At 34.2% G+C, this 27,256-nt stretch overlaps 4 protein-coding genes across 4 annotated transcripts; 2 read left to right on the top strand and 2 right to left on the bottom strand.

The window, feature by feature from the left end:
- The first annotated feature begins 7,893 nt into the window (after positions 1-7,893).
- Positions 7,894-12,646, top strand: LOC145574976 (cell division protein FtsZ homolog 1, chloroplastic-like). Its single transcript, XM_081632877.1, has 6 exons — positions 7,894-8,306; positions 10,192-10,291; positions 10,504-10,733; positions 10,999-11,166; positions 11,568-11,801; positions 12,115-12,646. Exons 1-6 carry the CDS (start codon positions 8,037-8,039, stop codon positions 12,379-12,381), a joined length of 1,269 nt encoding a protein of 422 aa, XP_081489003.1. The 5' UTR covers positions 7,894-8,036; the 3' UTR covers positions 12,382-12,646.
- Positions 12,647-14,642: 1,996 nt separating this feature from the next.
- Positions 14,643-15,548, top strand: LOC145575772 (F-box protein CPR1-like). Its single transcript, XM_081633580.1, has one exon. The coding sequence runs from the start codon at positions 14,643-14,645 to the stop codon at positions 15,546-15,548; it is 906 nt and encodes a 301-aa protein (XP_081489706.1).
- Positions 15,549-16,036: 488 nt separating this feature from the next.
- LOC145576943 (transcription initiation factor TFIID subunit 6-like) lies at positions 16,037-20,887 on the bottom strand. Its single transcript, XM_081634643.1, has 12 exons — positions 20,437-20,887; positions 19,504-19,590; positions 19,010-19,111; positions 18,821-18,929; positions 18,605-18,708; positions 18,376-18,513; positions 18,175-18,270; positions 17,546-17,670; positions 17,188-17,320; positions 16,851-16,976; positions 16,660-16,771; positions 16,037-16,515 (listed from the first exon to the last, which is right to left on the bottom strand). The coding sequence occupies exons 1-12, from the start codon at positions 20,560-20,562 to the stop codon at positions 16,139-16,141; spliced, it is 1,635 nt and encodes a 544-aa protein (XP_081490769.1). The 5' UTR covers positions 20,563-20,887; the 3' UTR covers positions 16,037-16,138.
- A 1,482-nt stretch (positions 20,888-22,369) lies between these two features.
- Positions 22,370-26,735, bottom strand: LOC145576942 (syntaxin-52-like). Its single transcript, XM_081634641.1, has 6 exons — positions 26,580-26,735; positions 25,379-25,604; positions 24,224-24,429; positions 23,985-24,085; positions 23,800-23,844; positions 22,370-22,686 (listed from the first exon to the last, which is right to left on the bottom strand). Exons 2-6 carry the CDS (start codon positions 25,597-25,599, stop codon positions 22,555-22,557), a joined length of 705 nt encoding a protein of 234 aa, XP_081490767.1. The 5' UTR covers positions 25,600-25,604; positions 26,580-26,735; the 3' UTR covers positions 22,370-22,554.
- Positions 26,736-27,256: the final 521 nt, after the last annotated feature.

Genomic DNA, 27,256 nt, shown 5'->3' with positions numbered 1-27,256 from the left:
ATAACCCTGATGAAGGTAAAAATAAAAAGGAAAAAAAAAAAAAAAAAACTCCCTTTATTTTTTTGTAAATGACACACTAGCTTTCGTAGGACTAAATACAATTTTCATCAATAATTTTTAATTTACACTTGTATATTCAAATAAGATATAAAATCATAATAAGATTTTTTTTAAAAAAAAAAAAAAAAAAAATCATAAAAATAAGATAAAAATCCATAAAAAAAAAAAACATAAAAAAAGATAAAAATCCATCAAAAAAAAAAAAAAAAAAAAAAAAAACTCAATTGAATATAAAGAGTTTTATATGAACCAATAAATCAAACAGTTATATATCGAAGTATTAATAGATTGTACCCCATCAAAATTTATTGAACCTTTAATATTTGTTTAGTTATACCGAAGCTTATTTTAATATCTAATTAGAATTTACTTACGAAGAACAATTAATTATTAAAACTTTTTTCGATCACTTTGAGCGACCAACTTTTTTTCATTTGCTTAATTCTTTTTAAAAATTAAGTCTAATTAAGAGACTGTGCTCAAATTTATCCAGCATGTTATGCTTCATATATTAGTTGACATCTGATTACATGTTAAATGATGCAACGACATAAAGAAAACCATAGACATACATACTTCACTTATTCTAGCTTAGCTACCAGCTAGAATTTCACATTCTGTTTACCTTATTCTAAGCTACTTTCTACTTGCTTAGGATACAAGTCGAAAATATTACGCAGAAATTACAATGATAGCATTGCATGTTGGATATATATTCTAGTAGCCCTGGATTCACTTGTAGTTCTTATGCGTTTTCCTCTACCTCGACAACCTCTTTAGCTGGAGGACGAGGCTTGTTATATCCTCCACGCCCATTAACACTTACAAGTCTTTCTTGAACAGGAGGATGAGGTTTGTTGTATCCTCCTCGTCCATCAAGACTAAAATCGTGTTCTGCTAGTATTGGTGGATGAGGCTTGTTATAACCTCCACGCCCATTAACACTTTCTTCAACAGGAGGATGAGGCTTGTTGTATCCTCCTCGTCCATCAAGACTTACAGTACTTTCTTCGACGGGTGGATGAGGCTTGTTATATCCACCACGTCCATTGAGGCCAACGACATTTCCTGCTTCTACGTAATTAAACAACCCAAGAAAGTATGAAAAGAATAATTTGTCAAGGGCATATATGAATGAAAATAATGTATACAACTAATTAACAGGAAAAAAAAAAAAAAAAAAAATCTAGCTATAGTTTTAACATTATTAACCCTTTTGACTATTTTGACAAGAGTGGAAAATAATATTGAAAAGAAAAAAAAAGACGAACAGAGTATATATATAAATACTATAAAAACACACTACACTATGTCACTACATGTTATCATGTACCATTAAGAAAAAAACTTTACGTGTTTTTCCATTCGATATGTCATGAGCCGAGGCAACAAAAGAACAAAGTAAAAAAGTGGCAAAGAGTACGCTAAGCAAGGGAAGGGGATTTGAGTATGCCATTTTATGGTTATTTAGCTACGTACTGAATCCTGTCAATTCCTTGGAGCCAAAGATCAATTATTTATAGGCCAAAAATGCCATTTAAAAAATTAATATTTTTGAAATTTTTGTAAAATAAAAAATATATAATGGTATCAATTTTTGCCAAACTATAATATGATCAGGTTTGCAGACATAAAATTGATGTACGTCGGTTAATTATTAGCTTATTTGCAACTATTGCAAACTAAATAAAAGCAATTGTTAAATAAAATAGTAAAAATTGACGGCTAATTTGTCTAAATTAAATTATCAACCTCCAGCAACCCTTGTTGTACGTTTACTTTGCACCGATTGATGAGAAATGTGGCTGTGTTTGTATCATCCTTTTTTTTTTTTTTTTTTTTTTCTTGAAGGACTCTACTGGTCAATATTAGTAAATTAAACTTTTCATAACTTTTCTCTTTCTCTTATACGATCTTACACTCCCTTTGTACACTTTCGAGTCTCCATACGCTTCGAAGTTCAAGAGAGCTATCAATGATAGTGTAATATGCATGGGTTGGTTTCAAATCGAGTCTAATTAGATAATGTAAGGGTCGTCGTACTGAATACAATAATAAAGTGTACGTGCTCGTGTCACTTTAATTTTTATTGTCCGATAATTTTTTGAATCAGATTAGTTTTTTATAGCTCTTGAGTTTAAGATGAAATTGTAGGCATGTAAACTTTGTTTCATTTGACTCAGAGTAGATTTATCTTTTTCCTCAAAAAAGTAGATTTATCATTTATACACATTACAATCAGATAAGTTCAAATAAAATAAGTTCGTAAATAAAGTTGAGTAAAAGAAGTTTCGATAATGGTTAACTAGGGTTATCCGGATTCAAACATGTCAAACTTGGTAACATTCTAATGCATTATTTTGACTTTAAATACATATAATAATTAAACATTTTTAAAAATTATTAAAAACAAATATTATGAATTTTTTTTATTATACCTTTTAAAAAACATATTTCACAATAAAATATTACTAATAGATAATTAAAATGTTATAGCCAAAACTAATTTATAAATACTTAAATAGTAAAATAAGTTCAACATATCAATTATTATAGTACGAAAAATATATGTGAGGTTTAATTAAATCAAATCAAGATTTTTTTTAGTGTTCTATTCGGTTCACTCTTTGGCCTAATTCGGATTTGGAGCTCACTCCTAAATGATTAGAATTCAGTACCCTCATTGTTGCGGGAGATCGAACACGCAGTCCTCGTGCAAATTAAATCAAGATAGATAGTGTAACCCATTCAAAATAACAAAAAACTATTGAATTCTTGACCTTGTTTTTTACTTTTAGTTTCCAAGAAAAAAACCTAGGCCTATTCCAATTTAAGCTCAACCCATATATTCATATAAAAGCCAGCCCAAATAAAATTTAAAGATCCAAAATTAGCCCAAAAAGCAAATACTTCGTAATGATTTGTGAACAATACGACGAAGCTTCGAACTAGAGGACATTGATCGTAGATCACCAGGTTAGCACTTTCTCTCTCCTCCTCAATTCCTCAACGCTTTCCTGCTTAATCCTATCTTCAATCAATTGTATCATCGATTAATCCTGACTCCCAATTCTCTAATTTTGCAGAAATCAAAATCTAGCTTCAAATCGATTTGGGGTTTTCGAGTATTTTTCTGGGGTTTAATTTGATTGTATCCTCTCTATTCGATCGAAATCAGAGCGAAAGAGAGGATTTTAGTGCAGAAAAGAAATGGGGTTCCTTGTTACATCCCTAATTTTCTTGGTGATTGGAGTTATTGCTTCTCTTTGTACCAGAATTTGCTTCAATCGTGGTCCATCTACTAATCTGTAATTTCTCTCTCTCTCTCCTATTTTTGGATCTTTGAATCTGAATTTGCTCGATTTTAGCTCTACATTGTTGTTTGATGATTATATGTTGTTGATGTTTTTATGTTTTGTTGATTGACTTGTTGAAATTGGGATTTGGGCTTAATTTTAAGTAATTTGGGGTTGATTAGAACTGATTTTTATGCTTATTAGAGTGTTCAAATGATTGGATACATCGAAGAGTTTTGTGTTGAAATTATTGTTTGAAAACTTTGATTTATATGAAAAGAAATAAATGGTTGATATGTTGTTGAAATGGATTGCGTTTACTGGAGGGTTTGAGTTGATGGAGTAAACGAAAGGGAGTGATCTTCAGCCGGTGTATAATCGTATAAGATATTGCAAGCCTTGGTTGGTGTTAAGGTTGTAGACTGTAAACGAAAGGGAGTGATCTTCAGCCGGTGTATAATCGTATAAGATAGTGTAAGCCTTGATTAAAGTTGTGGTTGTAGCACAAGGCCAGATAACGTGCCACATTATGTGCATAGTTTAAGCACAAGGAATCAAGGATAATGTACCCACTTCATAGGATAGGCGGGGTTGAGAGGATTCTGTTCTAGGTACCGCCTTGTAAGGTGAGAAAAACATAAAAGTCTTACTAAATGAAAAGGAAATATGAGGAAGGTATCTCCTTTTTCTACCAGTGGAAAGTCTACCTTGTGTTGGAGTGTACTACAATATTCAAGGCGAAGAGCAATGCTATGCTACAATCTGCTATGATTGGCAGGGTCTATAGAAGTCCCCTTATACATAAATATTTCCTTAGAGTTGTAACTATCCAAACTTGTAAAAGTTTGTTTCTTAGGAAAATAAAGAGGAAAACTGGTATACAAGAATCTGAAATTGCAGTAAGCCGGTGAGTTTATTTGGTTCTTCTAATGTGTGAATTGGCCAAATTGGTCTACTAGTACAAAGCTAAATCTGCATCAATTTTTACTAGCAGTCGTGCCAATCTCTTCTAACATTTCATAAATTCCGGACTTGTTTTGGTACCATGATCAAAATAAAATGATAGAGCTAGTGAGTCAATAGGTTAGAGATTTATTTTTTGAAAGCTGAGAGTCCTTGTTGGATTATGATGGAGGGCTTACATATTGCAGTTGACTTTCATGTCATTGCCATGTTTTGTCACAACTTGTAGTTAAACAGGTGCCAAACACTCTTTATGTATCATGTGATTCTTTTCTTCCTTTTTTTCGCAATAAAAAGGAAAGAGACGAACTTTTGACCGTCAATTCCTACTTTCCTAGCCCATCGCCATGCCAGTTGAGGGATATTATGATATTGGTCAGTGCACTAGGCAATTCATATTCACTTATTTTTGTGACGAAAGCTGCTAGTATGCATCCTTCCCAAAATTAAAGAAAGTGTATTAATTTGTTCTACATTTCAAGGGCAAGGATCTGTGTGTAAAATTGATTACGCTTCTAATGGGTGCCTATGTGGTATCTACCTAATTGTTGAAGATATCCCTTAGCTTTTTTTTTTTTTATATATATATCTCAATGTACCCAATTATTTTACTTGTTAATGTTATTAATTTAGTGACTAAAGTATTTTCTTAATTGCAGGTTCCACTTAACTTTGGTTATTACAGCAACAGTTTGCTGCTGGATGATGTAAGTCTATTATTACCTTCCTTAAATCTTTATTGATTAAGTGAAACAAAAATAGTGTAATAGCTAAGTAACTATGTAAAAGCATAAAATGTTGTGCCGTGCATGTAATAATACATTTGCCTTTTGCTCTATCTTATGCAAAGTACTTTTATTCAATCCTATAATTAGGTTGGAAATTTGAAACAAATGCATTAGAGACTGTAAATCACTTGTAGACCTCCATCTTTCTCATGTTATTTGGAGATGAAATTTTCATTTTAGGAGAGATGGGTTGTTGTTCTCTAGACTTACAGATAGAAGGACCATAAACTGTCTTCTCATGTCACTACTTCAAATCTCTTTATGTTCCGTTGGAGAACGACTATAGCTGCTTTGTTTCTTTATTGAATAGTTGGGATAGACAAAGCCAGGACTATGCCTGGAAAGGCTTTAACTCAATGAGATAATCTGCAGTAGTGGGGTTTTGTATGGCTAATTTTTGGTTTCTGGGAAAGTAGAGAAGGAAAGAAACACTGAAAGGTAAAATAGTGATTCAAAATTTCATGACAAATATGTTTCCCTCCTTCCTGGTGTAAGCACTATGGAGTGATGCCAGATTTCCAGGTTTGGTGCATAGCTTCGTTGATAATGGGTGACTACTATTATATTTACAGTCAATTGCTGACTTCTCGCAAAAAACTTTACTTCCGTGGGAATAGGAAATACTTTTCTGATGAAGTGCATGCTGCGAAAAGCATGTTCAACTATCTCCACTTACATTGAGAAAGATGATTAGTCTAGTTTGCTGAGTAATCTTATCCAATAGTCTGAGAGGTGTCTCTGCTACTGGGTATTTTCCTTTGCAGACCCGTCCTTGGATCAGATTCTCACTAAATTGTGTTGCTAGTTGTAACAATTATTTATTAATTATTAGGCATTGTGAGCCTCTATTGAATAAACCAACTCTACTACTAGAGAGAATGATCGATTATGATTACTGTCTTTACTGGCTAGAATGCAGTTTGAACAAATTAGTGTCATGGGAATTAGGCAGGAATAATGGTTGATCTCGCTTAATAATCATTTCTGTTGATCTCTATCATAATCTGCATACCGTGCACGACAATGTATTAGCTCTATTGTGCATTGAAAGCTTGGAATGACTGTTGACTGTGCTTGTGGTTTCATTTTTATCTCTGCCTTTCTCACTATTTTTCTACTCTGTTAATCTCAACCATGCTAAATAATTGTTGTTCATATCCTTATTTGTGTAGGTGGGCTATTGTATATCTTGCGCAGATGAAGCCCCTCATTAACCCTATACTGAATGAAGCAGAGTAAATCGGGTGTGTGGCGAAAATTAGAAAGAGTGCTTCTCTAGATACCAAATGTTACCATTTTGCAGATTTTCAGAGGAACTGAGAACGATGCCATGGCAGCGATTTCTCATGTGGATTTGTATGTAATTCTATTATTGCAGAGAATAAAAATATTCCTTCTTTTTTGGCTTTGAATATCCCCTTGTATTTTTAAGCAATCTATTTGTTTGAATTGATGAATCTTCTTTGTGGATGAAATAAAATCAGTTGGTGGAACACAACTATAGGCACGAAAAATAGTTGTTGGTGTGCCTCATTAGATATTGTTTGGCTCAAATGTCAATTTCTTGATTCATGATTTATTTGACTGTCAATCAAAAATCAGTTAATTTGTGTTTAAATAATATTTTTAAAAAATAAAAAAAAAACAGTTAATTTGGGTGAGAATGTTAATTTAGCCGATATTTATGTATTTCAATTACTTCGTATACTAGTATTACTAATTGCTTGTGCTATTAGTTCTCAAAAAAAAAAAAAAATAAATAAATAAAAAATAATAAAAATAAAAATAAAAAAAAAAAAAATTGCTTGTGCTATCAAGTCAGAATTCAAATAGCACAATAAATAATAAACCATAGAATTTCCAATTTATTACTCCCATAAACAGAGTTTTAAGCCTATGTATCTTCCTGGCAATGTGAAGATAAGTTGAAGAGCTAGCCAACTACTCTATCAACATCCTATCACGAGTATCCGTTCAAAAAAAAACATCATATCACGAGTATAACATATTAATTACTTTACTTTAGTCAAAAGATTACACTCATAGTCAGTTGACACTCCAAAAATTGAAAAGAGCACAGCATTGTTTTACAATTATAAGAGGAAATATTCTTACTGAAATTAGTCCCAATTCTTAACACACAATTTCTAATTGCTTCTCAGAATGTCATCTTGCATATATAATTGGTAAGTGACTAGAGTTTATAAAACTCTATAGTTGTTAATGACATAACATACATTAACCGCCATTTCTACTTCTTGAAAATTTGCTCTATCTCTGATTTAGAAATATGCATTATCACCTTTTTTTTCTGGCCAATGATAAAAAAGAAGCAAAACATATGAAATAACCCAATTATACTTATAGAATCTTATATCATTAAATTAGGAAGACACCTTTTTAATTTCATAAATGCAAATTTTAAAATTAATAGAAAAATGGTATAAGTTAGGCAGAGATCAAATATGTGTAATTGTTTAAATGAGATCGAAATATACTATAGTATTTAAAAAAAAAAAAAAAAAAAAAAAAAAAAAAAAAAAAAAAAAAAAAAAAAACTTCTCCAAGATTCTTTTTATATTACCGGCAATTCTTTTATGATGAAAAATGAAAGATGATTCCCTAAATAATGATAATTATCAGAGTGGAATTTCCAAAAATGTGTTTGGATCCAAAATAAAAACAATTGAATTTGATATCATTTCCCACTCAAATGCCAATGAGATAAAAAGGGAGAAAATAACAAAGATTAATTAAAAAAAAAACTCTAAAACCCTAAAACATTTGTCTCCTCTCACACTCTTCCCCAATTTCCCCCATCACTCACTTCCTTCCATTCCAGGATAATAATTCCTATAAAAGCCCTTTATTTTTGTTTTTTTTCTCACTTCTCTTTCTTCACTCTCAATTTTTGCATCAAAGCAAAAAAATGGCAACTCTTGGATTTACAAATGCCAATGATTTAATATACTCCCATCCAATTTCAACCCAATTTTCTCATACCAAAAAAAGTTTCAATTTTAATTCCAAAAATTTCTTCTTTCCCAAGAATTCAAAAACAAGAAAAAATAATGGGCGAAATTATGCAGGTTTTTCTACTTGTTCATTTACTCCAATGGAAACTGCTAAGATTAAGGTTGTGGGTGTTGGTGGCGGTGGCAATAATGCTGTTAATCGCATGATTGGTAATGGTTTGCAGGTATATTTTCTTCCAAGTTTCAATTTTAATTTATTAAAATCCAATTTTGGGTGATTATTATTGTGGTTTTGGATGTTTTTTAATACAATTGGAGAACATTTCTATAATTCCAATGTCAAAGTGGACTTTTGGGTAATTGTAAATGAAAATTGTGGGTAATTTCTATGCTGAATTTATGTTAGCCTCAAACTTTGTTGAATTTACATTTTTTGTGATTTGTGATTAAACTCTTTAATCCACTGTAGAATTGTGATTGAACTCTTTAATCCACTGTTGAATTGAGCATTTGGGTATTTATGAATGAAGCTTATTTCTTGTACTTGTTATTAAAACTACTGTTTTCGAGCCCTTTTTTTTTTTTTTTTTTTTTTTGCCGAGATTGTGATGCCTTCTGCTTGTTGAATGGTGTTGAAATGGATACTTGGACTATATTATTGCATTTTTGCTCTTTGGTATCTAATTTGTAAAATTGCTAACTGTAGTTGTCTAAGGTCTGCTAATGTGTCTGTTAGCGAAACGAAGGCCTCTGTAGTATAATTTGATTTGGATTTATATTGATGTAGGTGAGTTTGTATCTTAGCTACATACTGGCTGTTTTGGAGTTTTGGTTTGTTGATAAACAAATGAAATGGAACAATTTTTTAATCAAAATCCATAAGTAGCATAATTTGGAATCCATTCAAGTTGAATTCTGAAAGCATCAACAAAAGTCTTTTAGTGAAAATGTATGCTTGCCATAATTTCATGCCTCTTACTATGTTCTTAGCTATTGTATCTTCGCAACTAATAGATGTAAGCTTTTAGATCTTCGCTATTCACCATGTCCACTAGTGGGTTCGTAAAGATTATCATAAAAGTTGTTTTCCACTTTCTTTGTGGTTGCTTGCTGATATGATGATTTGAATGAGTTTGAATTTCCCTAAAATAGCACTTCACATACTCATTTTGTCCTGCTAGATGTTTGGCTTTTTGGAATGTGTTCTTGACGAGAGCTCATTTGTTATGTCTGTTATTAGAGTTGTTGCAGTCTTCCAAACATTCCAATTATTCTTGTTGAATAATGTTTGTTGTTAGCAAACAATACTTGCCTAATTGGATCTAATTAATTTAAGTTCTTGTTGGCTTTCCTTACAATTTTTTTGATTAATATTTGACCACAAATAGTTATTAACTCTCTCATAATGGGATTTATCTGCAACTGACTATCCTACCCATGCCTAGATGACCACTTGTGGCTAGGGGTGTTCATAAATCGGTCCGGACCGAAAAAATGGACCGGATCGGTCCGGTCTTCAGGTCTTGAAATTCATTTTTCCGGTCTTTGGTCCGGTCCGGTCCAAAACCCTATAAAAACCGGTCTTGGACTGGACTGATTTTTTTAGTAAAATTATGCGTGAAACCTTAAATAATGGTTAAAATTATCCCTAATAAACTTAAAAAACTCTAACTTTATAAGTTTTTTTGTACTAAACATACAAAAAATGACGTTAAAATATAGTTCTTCCTTTACTTTTTTCGTGTTTTCCATAACTTTTATCAAAAGTTTAGTATTCTTTTTTAAAAAATTCTTAAATCGGTCCAAAGCGGTCCGGTCTGGGTTTTGGACCGATTCATTCGGTCCGGTCCAGGTTTGGTCCTAGCTTAATCGATCCGGTCTTCGATTCTTAAAATTCTATTTTTCGGTCTTCGGTCCAATCCTGGTCGGTCCCGGTCCGGTCCAGTCTTGGACCGATGAACAGCCCTACTTGTGGCCATTTTTAGAACTTTTGTGCTAGGCAGTGGGAAAACTACTCTAGATTTGTTACAGATTTATTGCTATGTTAAAAGTTGCCAAATGATGAGACTTCCTGCACGCAATATGATACATGTATGCCTTTGTTGTCAGGGTGTTGATTTCTATGCCATAAACACAGATGCTCAGGCGTTATTGCAATCAGCTGCTGAGCACCCAATTCAAATTGGAGAGCTTTTGACACGTGGATTAGGTCTGGCATTTTTTACGTTGTTATAATGTACCTTATATCTTGTTTATTAAGTTAGATATTCGTTATATAATCACGTATTAGCTTGCTCTATCCCTAAATGAGCATCTTTATTAATATGCATATAATGACCAATTTTTGCCACCTTAATTATTATCCTCAATTTATTATGTCTTTATATTGATTGTACGGAGTAATAAGTAGTAGTGATGTAGGTACTGGTGGGAATCCATCACTTGGGGAGCAGGCCGCTCAAGAATCAAAAGAAGCTATTGCCACTGCACTTGCAGGATCAGACCTCGTGTTTGTAACAGCAGGAATGGGTGGGGGCACTGGATCAGGTGCTGCTCCGGTCATCGCTCAAATAGCCAAGGATGCAGGCTACCTCACTGTGGGTGTGGTCACTTATCCTTTCAGCTTTGAGGGTCGCAAAAGGTCATTGCAGGCAGGTGCCCCTGTAGCTTCCTTTAAATAATGCTGAAAAAGTACATGCCTTGTTCAAAATTGTTGTTTGTTGCTTCCATTTGATGAATGAAAATTGTCCATCTTGTCTTGTTTTCCAAAAATGATTATAATTTCGTTTTTCCTATGTGTGCCTGTTCAAAAGATTCTGTCCTGATCTTTTTATCGAATATCATATTGAGTATTTTGTAAATTGTGAAATTCAGGTTATTGGCATTACTTCATCTTTTCATTTCTAATCTCATCAGGCACTGGAAGCTATTGAAAAGCTGCAAAATAATGTTGATACCCTCATTGTGATACCAAATGACCGTCTCTTGGACATTGCCGATGAACAAACTCCTCTTCAGGATGCTTTTCAGCTGGCTGATGATGTTCTTCGCCAGGGTGTTCAAGGAATTTCAGACATAATTACGGTATGTCAATTGATATATAATTTTCTGACTGTTCCATTGATTAGACTTGCATAAAAGTAAATGTGAACTGTTGAAGATGTCAGTGTCTGACATTACTGTAACTAGCAACAACATTATGGCTAATTCGGCGACATTATGGCTTAGAGTGTTTCTAGGAAGTTATAACATGTATGAGACCATTATGTCTTCTTAAAGACATTTAACTGCGATTAATGTGGCATATGGCAAGCTGTTAATGGCCACAAATAACATATTGGTGGTGGTGCAGAGCTTAGATATTTGAGGGGCATGTACAAACTAGCAGAAATGAGAGTGGTTTTAGGCAAATTCCTGTTGCATCATACCATATATAAGCTATTCTTATCTTGTAGAGTTTGAAATTCTTCTTTCTTGCTCCTTAGATTCCAGGACTTGTAAACGTGGACTTTGCTGACGTCAAGGCAGTCATGAAGGATTCTGGAACGGCAATGCTTGGGGTGGGTGTTTCCTCTAGTAAAAACCGTGCTGAAGAAGCAGCTGAGCAAGCAACTTTGGCACCTCTTATTGGGTCATCCATACAATCTGCAACTGGTGTTGTATACAATATAACCGGAGGAAAGGATATAACATTACAGGAAGTTAACAGAGTATCACAGGTACAGTTATAGATTTCCGTCTGTCCCTTCATCTGAGTAAACTTTGTTCAAAAATCTCCAGTAAACAACAGGCGAAAGAAATAAACTCAGAAAAACAAGCTATGTAGCTGTATAAACCACTAATTCATTTGCCAACAAAATATGAACTACTTACTAGACCGATTGCTTCCAAAACTGCTACAAAATAAGTCGGAATTGAACAAAGTGCAAATGAAACTGTTGAACTAGTTGATTTCCAAGATTCAGTTGGTAAATTTTTTCAGCATGCTAGACTGACAGACTGTACTAATATTATAAATTCGACATATTTCAGGTAGTTACAAGTTTAGCAGATCCATCAGCAAACATAATATTTGGGGCTGTTGTGGATGATCGCTACAATGGAGAGATTCATGTGACCATCATTGCTACAGGCTTCTCCCAGTCATTTCAAAAGACACTACTAACAGATCCCAAAGCTTCAAGGCTTTTCGATAAAGTAACCCAGGAAAGCAAAGGATCTACTGGTCTTACCAATTCATCCCCACTCTCTCCAAACTCCGTACCACCACGACAACCTCCAAGAAAGCTGTTCTTCTAGAGTCTGAAACATAACTCCTTTCGCCATGCCATTGTTTGATCTCTTGTCATGGGTTTGTAATGATCTTGGGAAAAAAAAAAAATTGAATGTTATATCTTTGCTTAATCCTACCTCGTATCTTCCTTCACGTCTTTTTTTTTTTTGTTTAACTAGGATTGCTTGATTCTTTGATGTTTCCTACATACATGCTTCAGTATGAAACATGCTAATGTAAATCTTTTCAATTCCATGGCTGAAAGCCTGAATGTATGGATGGTAAACTCTAGTAGAGCTCAAATTTGACCTGATTTAATTTTTTTTGTTACGATGTTTATAAATGGTTTGTCAAAAGGTTGTATTATAGATTATGACATCTTTCGAAGGGAACACTTTGTGTATCAAAATTTATAATCGTACAAAAAAAAAAAAAAAAAAAAAAAAATACAACGCATTCGGGTAAGTTGTTTCTTGATTGCTAAAGCGGTTGATTACTTAATTGAAGGAGATGGGTGTGGGGAAGAGTTGAGAGGGCTAGAGAAAGAACGGGCGAAGGAGATCGATATAGTAGACCATGGAGCTGTGGAGGAACACGGTGTCGTCTTGATCTGAGATTTGCTCCATCCTTTTTGAAAGTGTTGCTGGAGATTAATTGGTAGTTATTGATGTGAATCCCTTAAAGTTTTAACTATGGAAGGTGGTTCATTATTGTTCATCTTTAGAAAATATTCTTTATATTATGGAGTTTGAATTATGATACTATTATTACTGTATTAATTTTTGGATTGTTATTGGGTTTTCTTTGTGTGAATTTAGCTTGAATTAGGATTCTAGTAATTTTACTAGATTTTAAGTCCATACATTACCGCATATTCATTAGATATATATACTACTAGATTAGGTCCCGTCATGCACGGTTCACTAAATTTAATCAATAAAAGAAAAAAAGGTTGTATTAAAAAATGAAAAATGTTATACATAGCCCTTAGGGCTATAAGCATTAAATTTACACTTGATAATCGTAAAAAGTTAAGAAATCATAAAAATATAAACACTAATTACACTGATTTATGCGTGTTTTTGTCATGAATTTCTAATTTTATATAATTTTCAAAAGTGTATTTAATGCTTATATATAGTCCTTAGGGCTACATATAACATTACCCTTAAAAAATAGCATAGATAAAATACATTTATAACATATTTATTATCTTCTTATTTTGCGTATACTATACAATGAAATGAAGCATGAAATATAACGAAAGAGTCAGTTAGACAAATGAGTACTCCGTATATTAAAACTATATCTACATGTTAGACCATATAAGTGTTTTAGAAATTTAATGATAAATTAGTATAAAATTTTCTTTTTCTTAATCAAATAGGTATTTAAAATTGTGTATTACACTTAATGGGCAGGAATGATAACCCCATTTTGATACTTAATCAATTTTTTCCCTAAATTTAGATACTATATGAAAGTATTGGAGATACAAATACAAAAAACTTAATCAAATTATCTTACATGATTACATGTATATATAAAGTATTTATAATGTTATGCTATATATGTTGCTAAACTCCCTTCATATTTTTATTAGGTTATTCGTATTAGAATTAGGCAAGAAACCAATTAAAGTATTAAAAAAAAATCAAAATTCCCATTTAATAATAATTTGTGTAGTACAAATCTATTATTTAATAGATTCATCATTTTAAATTACATTAATCAATTGAATGAAAAAAAATTATGATGTATTAAAGATTTGTCATAAAGAGTAATATTTATGGAAAACAGAGTAATAACTTAAAGGAATATATTCACTATAAATATAAAATATTTGAAAAAAAAAAAAAGGGAAAGGTTTTTTTGGAGGGAAAAAACTACACCAGAAATTGACAAATGTCATTCCTAATGTCTGTTTTAGTATGATGTTATTATTGATTGACACGTTTCTTTAATCATGTTTACCCATACTCAAATTAAACCATTAATATCTTTAATTACTTATAAGCAAAAATTATAAAAAGTTATAATTTGAAAATATGTATCATGACGAATCTAATAAATTTCTTAGAAAACGGAGGTAATATATTAGATTCCTATAACTAGTTTAGATCGAGTTAAAGATAATATTTTAGATCGATCCTTTGTGAAGTGTTAGTGTTATTAGGGTTTTTGTATGAATTAGGCTTGAATTCAGATTCGCTTACTTTTTATATGCGCATAATCTTATAGTGTTATCCGGCTATCATACTCAAAATTCAGACTTCGTTGTAAGATCATGAAGAGAAAAACTCTTGAAAGCTTACCTTTTTCCATGGTTACACTTCCTATGGACATTATAGAAACAAACATACTCCCTAGATTACCTGTTAAGTCTCTTTTTCGCTTCAAATGCGTTTCCAAATCAATTTTAGCTTTAATTTCCTCCCCGGAATTTGTCGATCTCCATCTTCGACATTCTCTAGCTTTCGATGAAGGCAAACGCTACCTCTTTATGTCCGGGAATGATGGTTTCCTTAACTCCTTAAACCTTAATGCCCCTGAACTCCCCCAAGTGAAGTTTTCGCTTTCCCGGGTTTTTAACTGGAGGAAGGGCAATATTTTCGTGGTTGGATCATGCAACGGTTTGGTAAGTCTTATATTGGGACACTTTAAACACATCATATTGCTCAACCCGTTTACTAGATTTCTCAAAGAAATACCCTCTCGTCGTATCAAGAAAAATAGAGATGATAATTTGTGTTTAGGGTTTGGGTTTGATGAAGTTTGTCGAGATTATAAGATCATTAGTGTTATGAGATCATCTATCGTCGATGGTGTACCAAAAAACAATGTTATGGTTTATAGTGTGAAGGGCGATACATGGAAACATGTCGAAAGTAATGCATATAGTCCCTCTATATCGAGGGAGTGGATGGGAACTAGGTGTGTCGTGGTAAACAACCATTTACTGCATTGGATCTCCCAAGACCTTTCTTTGGATCCTTGTTATCGGATTGACTGCTTTGATCTCTGGACGGAGCAATGGACTCGAGTGCCATTGCCTAGGAAGTACGGTACTAGGGGTGCCAGTCTAGATTTGGAGATTCTTGATGGATGTTTGTGTTTGTTGGTTGAATGGGGGGGTCACTTTTCCGACGATATATGGATCATGAAAGAATACGGAGTGAAACATCTTGGGTGAAATCATGTTGCATTTCGAGCTTTCGTAATCATTGGGCAATTAGTTGGATTACTCCTATTGCTATTTGTAATCTAAAATTGATGTTATTCTCCAAAAATCACTCAAGGTTATATTGGTATAACATTAGAGATAAATCCTATACCGAGGTTCAACTTCATGGAGGCACTCCTAAATTGTTGTTACAAGCTCATGTATGCGTAAAAAGCCTTGTTGCCATTCCCGGAAGTAGACAAATCTACGCAGCAAGCAACTAAACCAGTCACATATGATCCTGATGCCAAATCCCAGCAGCAAACAACTAAAGATAACACATTAGTATGTACGCACTTTCAGTTGACTTAATGTTATTAACTTAATCTTTATTAGAAACAAGATTATGGCTTTTATCATTTACAGTGTTTTCCTCCTTCCGATATCGTATGATGTTATCAAGCATAAATGCATATTAGACCATTTTAATTTTCAAATAAGGGGACTGTAGACTAGGATTGTTTTTGTGATTTTGACATTTGAAATAATATGCATTGAATGACTAATATCAATTAATTTACACTATTAGAATACAATCTTCGAAGTATCCTGTGGAGCAACTACAAAAATAAGGATAATTCAGGAGCTGGAGTGAAAGAAAACATGCTAATACCAAAATGTTCAAAGAGGGAGGATAACAAACGACCACCGTCTGTCTCTTCCTTCCAGGCCAGAGCAAGGGCTGATGCCTTTTTAGCGTGAACATCTGTTTTCTCTCTTCTATCACTGCTTCCTGAGACATTTTCATTTTGCAATTGCTGGCTAATTGCTGAAAGGCCAGCATCAGATCCCCCAACGGCTGCAGCAAATCCTCCAGCAATCCCTTGTATGTTGGCTTGCATGGAGTTCACTGGCATCACTCCCATTGCACCATTGGTTGATAATTTCTTCAGTGGTGGCTGTTGTAGCAGGTTGTCCGCGCTAGCTTTTCGCTTGCCTGGAAAAGTAACAAAAAGATTAAGGCAGAACCCAGAGATTAACACAATCCAAAGGAAGAGGTGCAATCTTCTCCCAAGGATTTTAAGACTTCATACATTCTAAAAAAAATAGGAAAGAACCCAAAAAGAAATCAAACTCTTACTAGGTAGCATGGTCACAATCTTCTTATTGGACTTCAAGATAGGTCTTGCCAATGGAAGTGGTAAGCTTGGAAAGTTCTTCAACTGATCATGCATGCATTTGCCAGACGCAAACTGGAACATGTAATATTGTGTCAGTTCAAAACAAATTGAAGAACATAACAATACTAGATATTTGGAACTAAAAGCTCGCCAATAAGGCCCCATAGACCGCCCAAGCTTCTTGCCTTCTAATCTCATTCTTCTGCCCTTCTAGTTGCATTTCTGGCCCCAGAAGCTGCATATATGGCTCTAGGTTTGGAAGTATCAGCAGACGAACCTAAAGTCATATGACATTGATCAAGCTCTCATTGAAAAAAAAAAAAAAAAAAAAAAAAAAAAAAAAATCCTCTCATTCTGCTTCTATTTCATAGAATTACCACTAAAATTGATAATTGGTGTACAAAAATAAAAGATGTATAGCACTATAGATTGATAAAAGTATTAGTGTTACTTTTATTTTCTTTTAACTATTTGCTTATGAAACATACCACACTAGGTCCAAGGGCAGCAAGCCCTTGAATAGCACCATAATATTGAGGTAATGCTTTTTTTGGGTCCAAAAAAGCATGGAGCAGTGTCCTGGTGACTCGAGGCTGGAGGTTGTGATACACATGCCCAAATCTGTAGAACCAAAAGCAAAGAAGAGACAAATATCAGATAACAAAAGGGCAGCCAAGAGCACAGCAATATAACAGTATGTGATTTGAAAACCTACTGCAGATTGCATTGTTTGTTCACCTAAGTAAAAATACAGTTATAAACCTTAACTGCATAGCCACAATATAAATAGCATAGTATCTACATTATTTTTCTTTAGGATCATTCATCCTGTAACGCAAACCATACCTTTGACATACTCGGGCAACCAGGTTTGCGCTAAGGTTTCTCAGCTCCCAATGATTGTCAGAATATCTGTTCCCTAGTCTCTTCGCTAACAAACAGGTAATGATAGAAGGCATAAGCTGGTGCACCTACAAAAAGGCCATGATCACAACTTCAGATGCAATGAAAAGAAAACATTCAGATGATTATAAAGTCAGCAAGTCTCAGACAACAACTACGTTGACCATAAAACCAGATCTTTATAATTGGTATACAAAGTACAAAAATGGGATTTACACTGGAAAACAGAATACAAGATGGGATAATATTCAAGTCGAAAAAATGCCAGACAATTTCATTTCAGGCCAAGAACATGTACCGAAAATAAGTAATCACCAACTAGCTGTGTTAGTTAAGGTCTTGGGGGTGGTACTACCAGTGCCTAAGGCCTATAAATGAATTTTGTCTACTTCATCTCATTGTGGTTCTCTTAAAGTAAACAAATGCCAGTTATAGCACCTTAGTTTGAGACATAAGAAACTTAAAAAAACTTATCAAAGCCAATAGATTCAGCAACTGGAACATGATAGCAAATGAAAGGAACAAGTAAGCTGATGCTCAACCACAGCAGTTTAAAGTAGAGTTGGACTTACATATGGCTCTACATGTATATGAGGGTTCTGAAGAAGGCTCCAAACAAGACGCATCAATCCAGTTAAGAGACTTAATTTATTCAGATTCCGAGAAACCTGTAGTCATTCGACTCAATTCAGATTGTCAATTACCTAAAAAAATAGAAAATGTATGATGCAAATTAAATCAAGGATTGTAGACAAAAGAGCATCACAAATTACCTCATCACCAATGAAGCATGCAAAGTAAGGTACCAAAGGATGAAGTCCAGAACCAGTTGCCAAGCTCCGCAAAGCTTCTTTGAAGAGAACTGTATCAGACTTGCATGTAGTAAGCTCAATAACTTTGTCAAAATAAAGCTACATTCAGAATGAAAGAAAGGCTTGGGTCAATGTTAGGAAATTCATAAATCAGTGAAAGTTTAGGGTAAAATCCGGTGAATTTATAAACCTGAAGCTCTCTAGATAAGACATGTTTGACTGGTAATTTAATGTCGATAGGAATTCCTTCTTCTTTAAACTCTAATTTATTTCCATCAGATGAAGCTGCAAGAGCTGTAAACATAGATCAGCATTAGGATTTTGCATCAATGACTCATATATTAATTTATAGGCATATGTTCCAAAATCAAATCACTAAACACCATGCGATATCAAGGTTTGATACCTTCAACTGGAGGATTCTCAGGAATGGCAGGCTGTACGCCTTCAATAGCCAGCCAGTGCACTGAAAGAGAGGTATCAAGGGGTGCTCTAGGCACGGGTACTTCAGTTACCTATGTCGATTAGGAATATTATGGGTATAAAATAGGATGAGAACTGAAATTGATTAAAATTAGAATTAGTAAGATCTTACATTTTTCAAATCTAGATTGATGTCATTAACATAAAACAAATCCTTCTGTCCAGCAGCTCTCTTGAAACGCAAAGGATCATTGGAGGCAAAACCATAGATCGGCTGATGCACAGACAACAAGAATCAATATAAGTCAATGAATCAGCTTAAGCACACAAAAATCAGAATAACCGATAACATCAACACCTATGATTGTAAACAGGCTCCCACTTCGGGTTACGGGTAGCATAGAGGAGACCATGTATGCACAGCCATACCTAATCAAAGAAGGCTATATGGGTTGTTTCCAAAAGCCCCTTGATTCAAAATGCTATAACTGTTTCCTACTTCATAGTAATAAGCACAAAAGAGTTATCTTTGGCTCCGTTGGAATGAAGTAAAAAAATAATTATCCAATAGCCAAACCACACATATGTTTGAAAGAAACAAGCTTCATTATGCCATCAAAGTACCTTTTAGCTCAATAGAACTAAAAAGTGTAGTCTTACTCTTACCTCTACATTTCTCAAGTTGAGAGCAGCATCAACATCATCTGCTGTTAAAATTGTGCGCTTAGAGTGTCGCATGCATTTGATTGCCTCCTATAAAATTAGAAATCTTAATTCAGTTTCTTTTAAGCATACATTCCATCGCATTGTGTGAGAAAAAAAAAAATCATAAGTTTCAAATAAGAAGACATGAAGCTATCCAATGAGTCATTTTCAGCAAGATCATAATTCACAGGGCATCTAGTTACTTAAATTGACTAAATTAGCAATAATCACCCAAAATTTTGGTATTATATAAAAATTATCCAAATATAATTCAAAGAATGGAGTGAGTATAAATAGAAATTCCTATTATTATTACACATAAAATTGATACCTTTGCGGCTAAATAACTAACACGATCCCATTAGATCATTTGCAACACCAAACTGATCAATTGAGTAGACAAGCTTTCTTGATCATCTCTTTGACAACCATCACTCCAATCCAACCGAAAACACCAAATAAGACTCAAATCAATCTCCATTACATTGTAGTAGACAGTCATATCTCAGCCCATCTATCCGATTTGACATCCTAATCTCAAATGAGACCTCAATTTGAACCACTGAATGAACCAACAACAAAACCCCAAATAAAAGCTCCTCAAATTCAACTCATTCACACAGTATAACCCACAATACACCCTCACAAGCTAAACATTGCTGACATTGGAGATCAACTAGCTTAGTTGTTTAAAATCTTGGCGTAAAATCCAAGACCTCGGATCTAATCTCGTGCCTAAAAATAAACATTGCTCACAAACTATTCATAGAACTTCCTAAATTTTCTTCAAAATCAACAGTAATCCAAAATTCCCAAAAGGGTTTAATTTGCATACAATTTAATACTAAAATACAACGCAAACAAAATTAAATTAAGGGTTTAATTAATAATTACCTGCATAATTTCTCGAACGCGATATTCAACATCAGGGGCAAGAGCAAGAGCAACATCTGGGGATAAATTATTGATGCCAATGCTTTGAGCTATCACCTCAATCGTCTCCTTTTGAATTACGCTCATCCCTTATTTTAATCAATCGAAAGAAACAATTTTTGGGTGATTGTACAGAAATTAAAGGGAAAAAAATTAATGGGTATAATCAATTTTGGATTAATTTACTTGTATCACAAAACCCCACTTCAAATTTGCCCCAAAAACCTCAATTTTCTTTCTTTTTTGGCTGGGTTTTTCAGCAATTGAGGAGAGAGAAAGATAGAAATTAATTATGCAGGATTTTTCGAATTTAAGTTCGTAAGCATAAGTAAAGATTGAAGCTTGACTTGTTAGCGGGAATTAACAAGATTTTGGGTGTAAAAGAAGACGAAGAAGTTATACAGAGTAATTTATACCAGCCTACCGGGGATTGAACTCTTTTGAACTTTTAAAGTGTTGTAAATCTTGTAATGTTAATTAAGGTTTATTTTTGTCACATAATTAGAAAAAACAATGTTGGGTTAATTTTGTAATACTCCATATTTTATTTTGTACTTATACAGTTGTACTTGCTCAGTTGCTCTTGCTCTTAAGTAAATTGACATGAACTTATTAAGTAAAGCTAAAAACATCATCATAATGGTTTTCACTTTTCAACGACACATTGTAACTCATTAGATCATGTCATTGGATGTATTGAGTATATTATTGTACTACTCCTATGTTATTGTGCGTCTTAGTCTTTAATGTTACTCCATAATTTGGTTGTATAGTTAAGGTTTGTCAACGGTTATAGTTGGGTTATTTAATGTTAATTTGATTGTGAAGACAAGTTCATGTCAATGGTTGTAATTGGGTCATAATTCATGTCAATAAGTATAAATTTGCTAATTACTAATATATGTGATTTGTTATGAAGTACATGTACTTCAATTGGTCGTCTTTCCCTTGCCTAATAAATATTGGGAGCCTCGGGCTCCTTCTGACCTAGCAAGTAGCAATGCCACGAGTCTGTAAATCACCAATTATTGTCCTTGTACAATAGTGTTAAACATGTTTCTCTATTAGTATAACTACATCATATGTAGCCTTGTCCTCAAAGACCATAGTATCACACCAAGCCAAAATATAAGACCTAAAACTAACTACTCAAGTAACAAGCACCTCTTTTGTTGCGAGTGCTTGCTAGGCGGCCATATGGTGTATACATTGCATACACAACAAACCTCACTACACACAATGGCATGAAATCATCTCACTTAGTCGCTTATGAATCCGTATTACGAACAAACATTCACTATTAAATGGCACGGTTTTAGTTAGAGGTATCAAAAGCACACCCAATCCGACCCGACCCGATCCGAAACCGATCCAAAAAATATCCGATTCAGATTTGGACTCGCGTGGACATAACAATTTAATATGACTTAACTTTAAAAATTTACCCGACCCACCCGACCATATCAGACCCGATCCAATCATCCGAATTGACACCCCTACTTTTAGTAGACTACAAATTGGTACCTTCGTGTACTAGCCCTTCAAGGTTGAGAATGAGCATTGTGTTGTGGCCGTTGGTGGTTCTATCATGCCATTAGTTGTATAGCACATGTTGGCTCTCTACTGATTTCATGTCCTGCCTTAGATCTTTCTTCCAATAGGTAAAGACCATAAGAATCTAGTGATCCTAATTCGTGTTATCATTACCTGACCAAGGAAAGGCAACACTCATATTGGCTCTCTGCTGTAGCCTCTCGCGTCAAATTGCATGACTAAAAATAGATTATTGACATTTTCTTACTCAGAAACTGAATCACCTTAGTCCACTATTAATGGGAACTTGAATGTAATATTTTCTCCCCACTTATCTTGTTTTGATCAAAAATCCCTTGCATTCTTGTAAGCTTTTCGAACACTCATATTGCTTTAATCGTGTAGTTTAAGCATCGCATACAGCAGGGCAAACCAATCCATGACTTGACTTCACAAGAAGCAGGCAACAAAAAGGAAAAACAAAAAGAAGAAAATAGAAGAATTCACACAACATTACATTTATACACACACACTTAATACATACTATCATAAATACTTTATCAACACAAAGATAGCAAGGATTAAAACTATAATCCCAGCAACTGACAGCAGTAGGCACAAGCAGGAACAACTACCCTTGGTTTTCTTGTTCAGAATTGCAAGACTCCTCGATATACGCTGTTTCCGTGATAACAAACCATCACAACAATACAGAGGTTCACTGGAGTTAGTAGCTAGCAATGAAACCAAATAATTTAAAACATTCATAGAAGACTGCCATCATGTTCATTGCAAAATTAAAGAGATATAGTCATGAAAACTAACACCTCTTCCTTTCTTATCCAAAACACTTAAATCTAGCTTTTAATTACTCCATGCATCCAAAATAAAGTCACATTTACTACTTTTGGATGCCTAGAGCAAATTGTAAGTGTTTTTAGTGTAGTAATAGTTTGTCATTGGCTTTCACAAAATATCTTAAGATTAAATCTGCCGATTATATACCTATAATAAAGGGTCTTTAGAAAATTTGAGGCAGGTTTATTTACAAGGGATTGAGATAATGTTACAACGTTCCAAACCAAAGGAGCATTAAGTAATCCAATTTGCCATTAAAAAAAAATTGGCAGAATGAGCCCGAGACAGTGAGATGTAACATGGGGTTTCTCAACATTGCTATAAGATACAGATACAAACTCTTGTGTCTCCGTGAATAAAATGGATTGGGCAAGAATAATGCTATAAAGGGAATACTAATGTAGTCTCAGTTAACACACAATGGTGACCCAGCAAACTACAAGTAACCTAATGAGCTGTAAGTCCTGTCCACAAGAATTAATTTCACACTTGAAAAATTTTGTCTAAACAAATGAATAAAAAACAGACATTATCTAAATATAAGAAAGTTTCCACCGTATATCATTAATCTGTATGTAAGACAAGGTAAACTGTACTAAGAGTTCAGACACATAAATAATTATACCAATGCACTATGGCACATGAAATGGATCTAATCTATAGAAAATCACAGTAGCTAAGCTGGAAAGAGAACCGAAAGCTTACAACAATTGGTTAGGAGAAACAATTCTAAGTTTACAGTGTTCAGAACAAGCATATTATGGATGTCCTACATGGGGGGGCAGAAGATATCAAAAATGTGTCAATGAATGACCAAGGACAAACACTGCCTGAACCCTTAAACACAACTCGGTAGCACCACATTAGTTTGATGCTAAACATCGTTCAAATCAGAAAAGGGAACAGGAATTTAAATTATGGGGAGATCACTACCTGCATTCGAGAGCCTGTAAATTCAACATGTTGATCCAGGTTATCCTGCCAGGATGACAATCACATAAATAATCAAATTATGCTAGCATTAGTACATACTCCATAGTCCATAGTTGAACACTTGGAGTTCGAGAAACATTAAATAGGGGTTCTACAACAATCTAACTCAAAGGTAGAAACTGTACAATGAGTCTTGTGTGTAGCTCAAGTTCTTCATTCACAGCGAGTGCAATATGTTTTGTACTCATAACAGTCTCCTCCAACTGTTCAAGCCCTTCATCTTGCTCTGTCCAAATGCAAATTCAACATAAAAATTAAAATAAATAAATAATACACAGTAACAAAACTTGTCCCGGGAACCAATGGAAGCAGGAAAAAAAATAACTAAAACAAGTTCCCAGTTGAACAAGATTAAGCAACTCACCCTTCATGATTTGCCTTTGAAGACTAACAATGCCTTGATTATCCATCTCAGAAGCTCTAGTCACGGCATCAACAGACTTTGTCTCCGGCCCAAGTAAGCTGTCTCTGTTGGCAAAATTTGACATGTTCAAAGTGGTTGCCATTTGATTCGTCTTCGTTCTCAAGTTTGAAAGCATGTCCTTGCGGCGATTCAACTCTTTCTCTGTTCTGCAATGTCACAAGAAAGCACAATCTCCATGAGAAAATCTCTTGAATATCAATGTGTAAAGCAGAACCCAGTCACCCACCATGCAATTTGTCATACTTTAAAATACAATAGCTCCACCTACAGGGACCATAGGCGCTGAGAGGCACGAATCAAATGATTCCAGCATTTATATCATAATGCCTCTCACTGTCAGGTCTGTCACGGGGGAAAACAGCACATTACAGGAGGAATGCACCAAGCCACCAACAAACCTCATTCGTGACTCAAATTTACAAGGTCCTAAGCCATATGTCCACATCTATTGACTGAAGATCTGCATGGTATTAATTTTGTTCCTCACAAACTCTCTCAACTGTTGTTTATATCGGCTAAATCACACTTCCTGTCAGACCCTACTCCCGATTAAAACATAGCCACAAGACTTACAGGAGCCAGAAAGCCATTCTCCCACCACCAATAACACTATATTGTATGACATCTGAAGAAGCCAATATCTTAAAAGGAGAGATGTCAGCTTAAGTTCGAGCTCAATGAGAGTTAACAACACAAAAGGATACAATAAAATACAAGTTGATAGCTAATAAGTGGTAACAGAGATTGATAGAAGGTAAGGGAAAAAGAGCATTATCATATATTAGTATACTGGGGGGGGGGGGGGGGGGGGGCAAGGGCTTCACCAAAACAGTATATTTTCATCCCTTCAGATAAAACCTACAAGTTAAGATGAAATATTCCATAACAAAAGCTAATCTCTATCTCCTACAGCAAAAAAGGACAATAAATCCATAACTTATCAACTTGAAAATGACAGAGACTCTAGATGAACCGAGACAAATCAAATACAGAGAAAAAAAAGGACATTAAATGAGCCACATGCCACATATGTTAGACGTATTAATTTAAGCTTTAAAATAAGTTGATCATAAAGATCCTGAGATAAAGACTCACATAGTCTTCTTACTAGGAAGCTTAGATAACAGGGATTCTAAACTATCAAGTCTAGTCCCAAGGATTGTGATCTTTCGCCGTACAGATGAAAAATGACGCTGTGAATCTGGTCCAGAACCTGACATTGCTGTTTTCTCTGATATCATGCCATTAATATCATCAGCTAATTTGGTCGCTTCATTGTACTCCTTCATCCAAGAGTCCCCGGATGTCGAAGCCATCAAACCTTATAAGAAAACAAAAGTCTATTGAGTATATTGTAATAAGAATGGCATTAGCTACTCTTCCAACAAAACAGCCTCAACACCCCCCCCCCCCCCCCCCACACACACACCACAAAACACAAGACAGAAACGGGAAAACCAACTTAAACATTTTGAGTAATTAATAAAAAGTTCCTCAAAAAATAAAATGCAAGTTAAAAATTGTGTCCTACTCCAAGACAAGGATATATGCATTCATAAACAAAATAATTTCATGACCAACGAAGTGAAATAATATTCTTAACAAAATAACATCAAATTTTGCCGAAATTCCCTCCAGAAAAATGTTATCAACCTATAGATAAAACTAATCTAAACAACAACAACAACAACGCCTTAGTCCCAAAATGGTTTGGGGTCGGTTAACATCGACAAGAAACTCCCGGTTGATCACCTTAATATAAAGGGGGATTATATGGAGTGGCAATTTCTTAATAAAAATGGAATAATTTATCATACTGTCTACATAAAGTTCATGTTATATTTGTACAGCTGTAATTAAGTATACAATCGTGAAATCTTGATATATTTCAGGATGCCCACCAACTTAGACAGTTTTTAATTATGCAATATTATGACAAATAAAATAATTTTTTTTAAAAAAATCAAATCATCATGAATTCAACTTTACAATCCTACCCATAAATCCATAATCCAAAAAGAGTTTTCCAGCAGTACTAATCAATAATTCAAATCAACCCAGAAAAAATAAAATGATCATAATACAATGAAAAAAATGGCAATAAAATAAAAATGAAATCTTGAACAATGCAAGTTGAAATTGAGCTAACATAATCGAACTTATAGAAGCTAAATTGATACAAAACAATCAAATTACGACAATCAAATGTAAAAATGAACTGGGATCAAACAAAAACAACAGAGTAACAACAGAATTAACAAAATTAAAAAGTTGGAATTTTAAAAAAGGGGTTTACCTTCTTATAGATTGAATTTGGGGAATTGAGTGATTAATTGAAGAGAGAAAAAGGTGGAGACAGCGTCTTCAAAGAAGAAGATGAAAATGATGATGAAAGAAGTTTGGAGGAGAGAGAAGGGCTGGTGGGGTGAAGGGGAAAGCGAGGCACGTCGTGACTCGCCACCGCTTTGAGCACAGTTTTCTTTAATTTAGTCTAATCATATGAGTTTAGTGGCTTGCGCTGCTTAAAACGACGTCGTTTTATAGGCTTTTTTTTCAATTTATTTAAAAAAAATGGAAAAATTGGTCACATAAGGTCAACGGATGTTGTCAAAGCTTAGATTTTTTTTTTTTTTGGACAAGCAAACACACACAAAAACTAAAAACCTACAAAGCAATTGTCAACAGCGAGCCTGAACAGCCAACCAGTGAGCCGGGGCAATCCACTAACGACGAACCTTGTGAAGTTTGTAGACAGAGAACCGCAAGAGAGAAAGTCGAATATCATGAAGCAACCAGAGGCAAGAAATATCACCGTCACCACGATCCTGCAAAAGAGAAAAAAGATTCGAACAGTTGGAGTAGATAAGAAGACGACAAAAGGTTTGATGACCAACGGCCCGAAGAGCCCACAAACACGCCTGTAACTCAGACTGAAGGGCCAAAGAGGACAGAGTGACAAACTCTCGAGCAACC

This window comes from Chenopodium album, chromosome 13 (genome assembly GCF_948465745.1).
Source record: "Chenopodium album chromosome 13, dcCheAlbu1.1, whole genome shotgun sequence".
Taxonomy (NCBI): Eukaryota; Viridiplantae; Streptophyta; class Magnoliopsida; order Caryophyllales; family Amaranthaceae; genus Chenopodium; species Chenopodium album.
Note: the sequence above shows the minus strand (reverse complement) of the source record. Positions and strands in the feature narration are given on the sequence as shown.